Source organism: Physcomitrium patens, chromosome 20, assembly GCF_059467195.1.
Source record: "Physcomitrium patens ecotype Gransden chromosome 20, ASM5946719v1, whole genome shotgun sequence".
In the NCBI taxonomy this organism is placed as follows: Eukaryota; Viridiplantae; Streptophyta; class Bryopsida; order Funariales; family Funariaceae; genus Physcomitrium; species Physcomitrium patens.
In genome coordinates, this window is record NC_143429.1 from 14,779,976 (window position 1) to 14,790,567 (window position 10,592).

Consider the following 10,592-nt stretch of genomic DNA (forward strand, 5'->3'; position numbering starts at 1 on the left):
TTTGAAATATGTAATGATTTGCTTTAAAAAAAAACTACAAAAAGAAGAAATGACAATATTGTACAATATTTACACATTAATATGAATAATTTTTTTGAAATCTACGGACATATCTTTCTATTGTAGGACATTGTCCAACTTGTTCTATATTATGTAACATGTGATTTAAATTTGTATTAATAAAAAACATTAATGGAAAAGACTTTAGTTTTTGTATATAATGGAGCTATACAAAAGGAGCAACCTTGCATTTAAAACTCAATAACATGTTGTCTACAAGTTTATTAAATGATGTTAAGACTACAAGTTTAAAACATATTATAATTAGTTGAGAACAAATAAATACTGAATTAAGCTACTTTTCCTATCTTAAAGGCCTACAAATGTCCTAAAAAAAAAAAAAAAAAAAAAAAAAAAAGTCACAAGGTGGAAATAGACTGTTATTTTAACAGAAAAGAGTTGCAACGAGAGATGTTAAAATTTACAGCAGAATACAGAGGGCAGCATGCAATACATTCGCAGGCCAACCTCTTTACTTGTCGTTTCTGTTCACTATAAAACATATATTTCACTACGAGTAATATCAATCGTTCCAAATCATTTCAAACCAATTATTCAAGGACACTAACTAGCCTGTTTGATGTTAATACATGCAGAACAATCACTACTTTTGCCCAACCAGGATTTTTCTGGACTGAATCAAGTGCATGAACAGATGCACAAGATTCTCAAAACACTAGCTTCAAGCTTTTTATGAGCAGAAACAACTAATAAAGTATCTGAGGATCATCAGCTTTCATGTAATATCAAGTAAAGGCTTAGCGCTCTACTGGACAGTACAAGGACAAATAATACCTGGCTCACTCTTCATATAGACCTCGCTGGCAATAGGAGCTGCACCATAATAATGGCTGCTTCTGCACCAGGTAAGGATAAATTACCGAAGGAGAAATTAAAAAAAATCTACATTTATTGTGAAGCCTTGGAATTAGGTTTCCCTTTGCCACGAAGAAAGTTGTAGGCTCTTCGGAATGGCCTTAGTTGCGGCAGAGGATTGCGAAGAGTGGATTGCATTGACGAAAATCCAGAAGTATCACACTCAGAAGGAAGTCGATCAACAGTAGGAATACGAGGAGCGTTTGCAATAGTCTCAGGCGGATCAATTGCCCACTGCATCGCCCAGATAGCCAAAGGCCGCATATACGCCAAAGAGCGAAAATATCCATCCATTGTCCATGCCTCCGGAGTTTGAAACCAATACCTGCAACAGAGGCAGAAAGAGGAGGACGCAAATGAGGAGACATGGCTCACGGCATAACACAAGCTACAGAATAGAATCCTCTATACGGTGCGGAAAGGGAAAGCGGCGTCAAAAGTGACTAGCAGACACACAGAACCTACTCTACACTTGGAAGCGAAATAGAGGATAAAGATGATGGATTGGGATTTCTGGAAAACGACCAAAGGAACTGATTGCAAGCCCTTTTTTACTAGGAAGTCATGATTAGCAAAAATGCAAATACGTGTGCTAATGAAAACCAATAAATGCCAATGTAGGTCAAGATAAACCCCAAATAACAATGGTAAGTAATTGCATACCCAAGGTCAGACCAGCCAGCGATGAAGACACCCTCAGCTGCACGGAATGCTTGGTCAAGCATTCCCTCATGAATCATAGCAGCAGCTAATGCGTACGTCACACCCGTCCAAACTTCGCGAGACTGCATACAGGTTTCGTCTACCTTGCCATTTGGGTGCATCCCATTAACAGCCCCAAGGTGTCCATTTTTCACTTTCATGACGTTAAAATCAAAGATTTTTTGCAAGGCGCTACGTGCTTTCGCATCATCAAATAGAGGCGGAAGACCTGAAGCCCATGCGTACCACTGACCTGCCATTTGGTCAGCCTGCACACAGCATTGATATGAACAAACACATTTAAAATGTACAAAATTCCCTAGTTGCAACATTTAGACTATTAAATACTCAGTCCGTGCAGACAAGGAGAGAAGACGAAAGGATTCCACTGAACAAAAAGAATTCAGATGATGGAATTAGTTTCACTCGTTCAAACTCACATTAAAAATTTGTAAAAACTTGCGAAACGAAGAAGGAAATCACAATGCAAACCAAATGATAACTGCGATCATGCCAAGACATAGGAAGTGACCAGCTACTGAAGGAATTTGAGACGTATGCAAAAATATTTGTGATCTGACGATGTTAAGTTCAATTGCAAACTCGTGAGCCTCGAGATAACAATTTTGCATCGTTTTACTCTTGACGTCCACCTTAACATCCTTCTGCTCTTATCCTACTACACCTTTCGAATAAAACCCTTTCATAAACTGGTCCAACAACGTGAACTGTTGACATAACAGTGACTCAGACAAAATACAAGTTTTACTCACCTGAATTGATTTGCTGTTAGAACTGTTGCCACTGTCATAACTAAAATAGGACCCGTTCCATAATTTTTTAAGATAAGCTTCTCTTGCTTGAATAAACTTTGACTGGAAATATCGAGCAGCATTCTTCTCTTCAAGCAAGACAGCCATGGCTTCAGCAGCTTGTAGAGCAGCAATCCAGAGCCCCCCACAGTATGCACTCACACCATGCACAGTCCATGTATCATAGGTTTGATCAGGAAAGCCATCGTTCTCAATAAGTCCATCTCGGTCACGATCGAATTGGTCGAGGTATGCCATGGCAGCATAGACAGCGGGCCAGACTGCTTTAGCAAAAACTTTGTCGCCAGTTGCAACTACGTCTCTATATACCTGTGTGCAGAGAAAAAGCGATACGTAAAATGGTCTTTCAGGTTCATGATAGTTAAATAGCTCTTGATCCCTGTGTCTAATTGAATTATCAAACTCAAAGGCACATTCTCAGTGAGATTCATTAAAGATCAAATCTAAAATGAGTGTCATTAAAAACTTAAGAAGAAACAGCTCAAGCAAGTGTACTAACCTGCAAAACAAACTTAGCGTTCAGATCCTTCCATCTGCTTGTATCATGTATGTTGTAAGCATTGACCTCCGCCCATGGATCATGTTGTCCCAAATCATGTGGCACTGATCCAAAAACTTTCTTTATACCTTTTTTCCCACCAGCCATAAATTTCGTCCTCCTAGGATCATGAGCAAGACAGCCTGCCGCGAAATCTCTTTGAATTGCTAATTCCAACTTAGGAAAAAGCGACAAAAGTGCAAATGATGCATAAAAGTGAACATCATAAGTGTTCCACATAATATACTCTATACCCTCCAAGTAAAGGAATTGACCAACATTCTCTTCTTCTGCTTGCAGCAATGCCAAACCGGAAGGAAGTCCTAAAGATGTGCGTCGAAAATCACCCATTGATTCCTGCATAGCTTTCAGTATCTTAGTCTCAGCTGTGTCCTGCAAAGCAAGTTCTTCTTTGCGTGGAAGGGATGACTCTAGAGTATGATTTTCTGAGATGGATTCCATACCATCGCTTTGAGTGTCGGAATCATTGTCATAGATTGTTGTTCCATTCAAAGGAAACCCCTGAACGTGTTGAAATTCAGCAACCAGTTTATCAGAAATATCTTGCTCTGTCGGGTCCATGGATAAACTAGAATTCCGGGTTCCTTTATTCTCTACCTCAAACTGCTGGTGCTGAACAGGAGTAGGAAGAGCGGGTGGCTCAGCTGATGCTGGTGCATTAACTTCGGACGCTGCAGTTCGTTCTAAACTACTGTTAAATGATGACTTGTTGCTCCCTTCAAGAGCAGCAACCACATCTCCGTCTTTACAGTCACGTCTAAGAGCAGCTAAATCAATATCTCGACGTGTCGAAAAAGGAACAACCTTACCACCTAACGATAAATCACCATGGAGAGGAGAACCAGGGGCCGAAGTATTTGCAGAGCTGGCTGCAGATAGCTCCGACTTGCCTTCGCTTGGAGGTCCACCATCTGTAAGGTTGTTCCCTGACAGTTAGCTTTTTAAAACACTGTTTCAAATTAAGAAGGAGATCGCTCAATATTGAACACCTTAAAAACTTGAAACTAGCCTAGGGAAACAAATTTTGATACATTTTGTACCACCATTCAATTTATTATATAGCTTGCTTAACAAGAAACGCGATAGCAGCAAGAAGCTGACCAGTCCAAACAGTTCCTCCTGCGACAAGATAGTATAGCTCGTTGAATAATGTCACTCGATACCTGTTGAAAACGTAAATTAACGTCCAAATGTAGCACCTTCTAAAATCAAAGCAATTATTAAACCATGAACAATACTGGTAACTAGTTCTCTAAGACTACATTAGCGTAGTTTAGCTCTGGTTAAGATGATTTCCGTTCAGTTAAGATATGCATATTGTCCTGAGAATGACTAACGCCTTTTGTTACACGCTATAAACTCACCATTCCGGTAGCTTTTCATCCTCTAGGATAGGGCGCTGCCATTTTTCAATTTCCTCCTCCCACAAACGATAACCTGAGACACGAAATGCGTTGAAGTGCGTTATGTGCTAAAGAAAATGGAGGTTTGTTTTAAAAAATCAGCAAAATAAAAACCAGACTATAACCAAAACAACCAAAACAAAACAAACTAAAATAAAACTCGTAGTTTCCATGACTTGAAAACTTTTTGAAGACAACTATCTGATAAGGGATTACTATTTCATGAACATAGAAAGACGAACGAAGGTTGAGGTAGATGCCCAATAACAACCCAGGCACTAGAGGAAAGTTCAACACAGTCTATAACAGACCCGCCTCCAATAACAACAAAAAATGAAAAAAGTAGTCAAAAGAAGAGGAGGAAAAAGAAATGAGAAAATAGAAAAAATATTGCATACCTAAAACGAAAATAAACGAAAAATCATGGACCAAGATGATAGCATAGCCAAACTGCAGAAAAGTAGGTACTTACATCTCCCTACCACTAAAGGTTCAGCTTACTACTCAACTTATCATTTAATAGTTAAATGTCATAGTGTGTAACATTAAGTGAGCGCTTACCACAAAGAGCATTATGAGCGATTCTGGGCGCTGCATTTCCATCAGCATCATAAAATGTCGTATAACGCCTGCGGACATCAACTTTTTACCTTAGCTGTAGAAACTATTTATCACTTTCTAAGCTAATTAACCCGCTTTCTTGAATGCCAAAATAACAGAAATAAATCTATTCAACCATGCTTACCGAAGATAAGATCTTCCTTTCAAGAACTTCACAGTAGGAGAGTCCCATGCCAACACAAAATCAATCGTTCGCTTCTCATTAGGCGGAATAACTACATGAGCAGCTATAGCTGCACCAATAACAGAACCTGGCTTTGATGGTAATGAGGTATTGATAGTATTCCAGTCATCCACCTCTAGGCGTCCATGCTGCAAGAAAAGGAACAGAATAAATGTCAATAGCCTTTTAGACAAAATATTAAGAATCGTAATCGAAGTAAATCACTGAAGTAATACACCGTCACATATTACTTCAATCATGCAAACCATGTGAAATCTAAAATCGTACACAACTTCATTTCAACTTGGTCATTTCTTACTGTTGAACTACATTGACCATGCATAAGTGTGAAACTTACTTCTTTCATTCTACCCCACAGATCTTTTGCTGTAATGCTCTGACCTTCACCTGAAACTTGAAAACATGGGCACGCAGACAAGGAAACATCTGGACTCTGCTTAGCAGCGATTGCAAATGTGAGTGGTTGACCTCCTTTTACAGATGTCCTGTCAAATTTAAAATTGGCTCTGGCATTAGAATTAAAGTTTATTTAATAATCTAGCCATTCTTAAGCGAAGAAATGTGATGCACGAATCTTAATTGATTGCTAAAGGAACTGTTAAAAAAATCATATATAAACAATAAATGCAGTCACGGTCATTGTGAAATTACATCCTTTCAATTAAGGAAAAACATGCAAGCACTGCTATGTACGTAATTCGAAAGTATGTTTCTTAGTTTCCATTTCAATTTATTTTATTGAAATGCATGGTTATAACAAAATGCATGGTTATAACAAAATGCATGGTTTGAAACCTAGAGGATGTCGACTTACTTGTGATTAAGAACTACACCACGTACTCCATCACGCTCTCTACATCCCCAGCAGAACAAAAGCTGTTAGAAGCAATCAATCAAATTCTAAAAGTTAAACGTAAGTTATGTTGGTGCATTTAAGGACTTACTATATAATCCTTAAAAGTGCTATATTAACTGGAAAGATTCCGGAATCTTTGTCATCGAAATCTAGTAGATGTAACTCAGGTAAAGTCTACATTGTATATTCGAGTTCATCAGATCGTCTGGTAAAACAAAGAGAACAATGACTTCATCTCTTGTACGTACCACACAGCAATCCTTTCGTATCCACGACGATTGCTAAGTGCAAAACCATACATTTTAATACTATCAAAACAGAAGACACATCACACACTGAACAGGTTTCAAGAATGGTATACCCCTTGACATATCATTCTACTTACGTGAAAGTCTCGTTGATATGACCCCCTGTTGAACCAGTAGTACTTCCAATAGAATTCTACACACAAACCAACACATCATCGCATTAATGGTCACAAGTACATCTAGATTTATTAGTAGAGCAACATAATTTATAGCTTAAACGATATCACTCACACAAAATTTAGAAATGTTGTCATTATTTATGGCGATGTGCAGTGGTCACACATGGCAGCATTACAGATATCAAAACATTACAATTCTTTATTTTACAAACCCATTCAATTATGTGCTACCAACATGACATCGGAATACAAAGAGAATAGTTACATACAGAAAAGGACTCTTTCAGTATGAAATGACTCGAAATACCACGCCAAAAATCTTATCTATTTATAAAAAGTTCTGTGATTTTTGGGTACAATTAACGAATAACTCTGTCAAAGCTAATGAGCTACCTGGTTCCTTCAGGGTCTAAGGATTATGCATTAACTCGGAGGTTTCTTACCGCCCATGTAAAGAGAAGGTTAACATCTGCGACCTCTTTTCCAGTGTTGACAGCCTGCAAGACAAACACAAATGTTTGAGCTACAACAGTAATAGCAAACAACGTCGATCTGGATCAAAGTACAAACATGTACATTCGAAGAAGTAAAATAGCAACTAACCACGTAGGAGAATACACATGCGGGATAGCTGCTTTCTTTGTAGTTGTGAGGAATGAAAGGAGAAATTTGCCGGCAAGAAATTTTCAATGCAGGATCGGGTTCACCTGCATGACGAAATTAGTTAAAAGGGTCAGTTCAATCCAAGAAGATTAATATATATATATATATATATAACATGACTACTTTCGAAAAAAATCATATAGGTCAAAGAAGTTTGAAGAAAAACGCCAGAAACTCTAGTAGAAAGAAAACTTATTTTCTCATGTATACCTACCTTCATAAATTGTCCAGGCTCGAGGAAAGAGAGCATGATATGTGGTGTTTTGACCATCGAGTTTCCAATCCCATGATGATATTCCATTTTCATCGTTTTTAAGCCTGTGTACATCAATGTAAAATTACCAATTAAGAGGCGGTTAAACACGAGCTCGTCACTTCAACAACTTTTTGGTACATCAATAAGAAGACCTCCACGAAAAAACAATTAAACCTTCTCTTGTGCTACATTTTCCTCAAATCTTGTTTGTAAAATTCAATGCCAGGCACAAAGCTGCCAACATTGAATTGAGTCAAATACTCGCCACAGACTTTATGACCTCACCCTTTGAGCTCACGAGGCCTTCCTGGGTAAAGGACGGAAGAGACTGCCTTTTCACCTCCACTCTCTTTACGTCTCCTAACGAACACCTGCTCCCACAGAAGAGAACTTCCTGCTTAAAAATCGAAAACTACAAGCATTTCTGTAATGAAGACAAAGATTAACACTTTCGGTCAGAATACACTTAAATCTGGATATTATAACCTGAGACGACACAAAAACTAATGATGAGCGTTTTTAAACCAGGATCGACCACTGAAGACAGCAAAAACAAATCCTCTACTAAGAAAAGCCAACTATTTTTCCTCAAACAAGCATGTGCGTCTTGAACTTTTAACGAGCGAAACATGTACCGAGAACTGGTTAGCTAGCACGGGAGCCTCGTCGCAAACACCCGGGACTATTTGCCATCGCCTGAACTCTCCACGAAATCCACGACCAATGCTTCCACCACTGCAGGCTCACACGGTTTATTCAACGAATTTCAGTGCGCGAGTAATATAAAAATATGTATAGGACCGCACTTCATATTTTCATACAATGCTATCAGCTTGGGGGCTAAAAAATTCAATCCACGTAGTGTAGTCAATGCACATGCTTGAAATAGGATCCCAAATAAAACCCCGGCCAAACTCACCCCATTCCGCCACACGGTACACCATGGCAAGCTGAGGGCTTGGTCTCTCGTCGAAAAGGGTCTATCGGCGGAAGCTGCATTCGAAAACCCCAGTGTTAACCTCTCGAACAATAGTTGAGTTTAGATCCTACATTTACTTCTTTTCAACACTACAGACAACCAAGATAACCTACGCGGTGAAATATCTATGGAAATACATTGAAGTAACTGAAGTTCCTTCCATCACAGGTTGAGAAAAGAGTTGAAGGAGTTACCCGACCCTCGGATTTTTCTGATTGAACATATGTCCACATCCGCATCCCCAAGCGAAGCTGCACCAGACCTCATGAGATGTTTAGAGGAGAAAATCACCAAGAACGACAAGGTCTGTGTTACAAAAATCAATAAGCAATACTACTTTTCTGGATTGCAGGGAAAGGTATTCGTCGAGGCATGAGAAATGGTCGCCTTTTCTTACACAAATGGCAGCGAAAACAACACGAGTACTTATCCAAAATTTGACAGAAATGGTACCATTTTAAAACCCTCCATGAAGGTAACTCGAAACTCCTTCAATACTTCCGCATGGCTATTGAGTTTACGTCGCCATGCCTGATGGGGCGGAGCTCCAGGATCATCTTCCAGCTGCCAGGAAAGAATGAGAATCGCTAGCTGATCAAAATGATCATCTTCTACAAGTATGAGAGTGAAACACGATCAAGTAACAAAACTCCGATTGCCAGAAGCTATGCAGGCAGAGTCATTGACGCAAGTAATACGTCGATGCGAGAAAAACTTCACAACATCGGAGAAATTCGAAACATCGCCAGAGGTTCGCTTCGCATTTGAAGCAATACACTTACCAACGCTAATGTAGGTTTCTGAACGTAATCTGAAATCGGCCATGATGGTTGACGATGATGTCGCGGCTTAACACCGCTATTTAACGACGCCTGAGAACCATCATGGGAGTTCTCATGAGAAGACATGGCTTCACTACTGCACGTTTACCCCCTGTTCTCAGACTGTATATCCTATCTCCAGCTACAGCAGCATCTTCAGAAACCGCTGCTCAATATTCCATCTGATACATTTTTCTACGCTGTGCAAGATCCCCGAGGAACTCCGAACTGCATCTTCTTCAGAGGAATATACTTTCTCAGAGTCCGAATAACTATGGGACGCTCTACAATCCACCGATAAAGTTACATCTCCAGCTTCTCATGAAACTCTGTTCTAGCTACCACGCACTGTCTCCATCCTCAGTCCTGAATCCAAATTTCTCTAGTAACCGATCCAAATCCTACGTTGATGGTGTCATCCCAAATCCACCTTAACATTCCACGCAACTCATTTCAACATCGCTCAATCCTCCAAATCTCCACGAAAACTCAATTAAAAAAACTTCACCCTCGAGCTGCAATAACTGCTCTCCTCAACAACCAGCTTCAACACCATCGAACTCCGCCACTCCACCTCAAACAACCCGATGCTCGGTCAAAGCTTCGCGCAAACAAACTCCACCAGTGCATGCGATCCCAAACACATCCGACTCTCTCTCTCCCTCTCTCTCTCTCTCTCTCTCTCTCTCTCTCTCGCTAAGCAGCAGCACAATCCCTAAGACTTCCTTCCATCAAACAACCGACCAAAGCTAAACACCGAAGCAGCTGCCCGCAGCTCTGAAGCATTTGACATACAGTGGTCGCGCGCAATGTCGAGCTCCGAAGCCGAGCGTCCGCAAATCGAACAGAAACAAAACAATGTTTCAGAATCTTGACAAGCTTAAGATAGCGGGAGAACGACAACTGCACGAGAATTACAATGCAACAAAACACATAGACAAGAATCAAGCAAACAACGGAGGATCAAAAGATTAACCCTATGAGTCGAGGTGAGATTCATTGGTCTCACTGCAAGCGGCGTCCAGCGGTCGGAGCAGGAGAAGAGATGCGGCATCCGACTGAGGGGGTGGGTGGCGAATGGGAGGAGGACGGGTGCGGGTCCGGAATCTCGCCGATGTCTCCAACCCGGGATGGTGCCAAGAGGCGTATCGTGGAGGAATACACGTGGTGATAGGCCTTGACTCTGGACAGAGATCGTTTGCTTTGGCAAGATTTTCCGCGGGAAAGTTTTCCATGTGAGCCCTGTTGGTGAGAATCCCTGATAATAATAAATATTAATGTTGCATTGGCCACTTTTGTCAATATAAATTAGGGTTTGTTTAACTATGTATTACATAAAGACATTCCATAAT

General features: G+C 40.1%; 1 protein-coding gene across 1 annotated transcript; it reads right to left on the reverse strand.

Moving 5' to 3' along the window:
- Positions 1-440: 440 nt before the first annotated feature.
- Positions 441-10,209, reverse strand: LOC112273264 (uncharacterized). Its single transcript, XM_024501790.3, has 20 exons — positions 9,202-10,209; positions 8,873-8,983; positions 8,614-8,670; positions 8,360-8,433; positions 8,076-8,175; positions 7,726-7,811; positions 7,399-7,502; positions 7,125-7,228; positions 6,965-7,018; positions 6,480-6,535; positions 6,053-6,091; positions 5,576-5,723; positions 5,179-5,366; positions 4,995-5,062; positions 4,395-4,467; positions 4,132-4,193; positions 2,971-3,941; positions 2,412-2,780; positions 1,600-1,907; positions 441-1,261 (listed from the first exon to the last, which is right to left on the reverse strand). Exons 1-20 carry the CDS (start codon positions 9,325-9,327, stop codon positions 970-972), a joined length of 3,390 nt encoding a protein of 1,129 aa, XP_024357558.1. The 5' UTR covers positions 9,328-10,209; the 3' UTR covers positions 441-969.
- Positions 10,210-10,592: the final 383 nt, after the last annotated feature.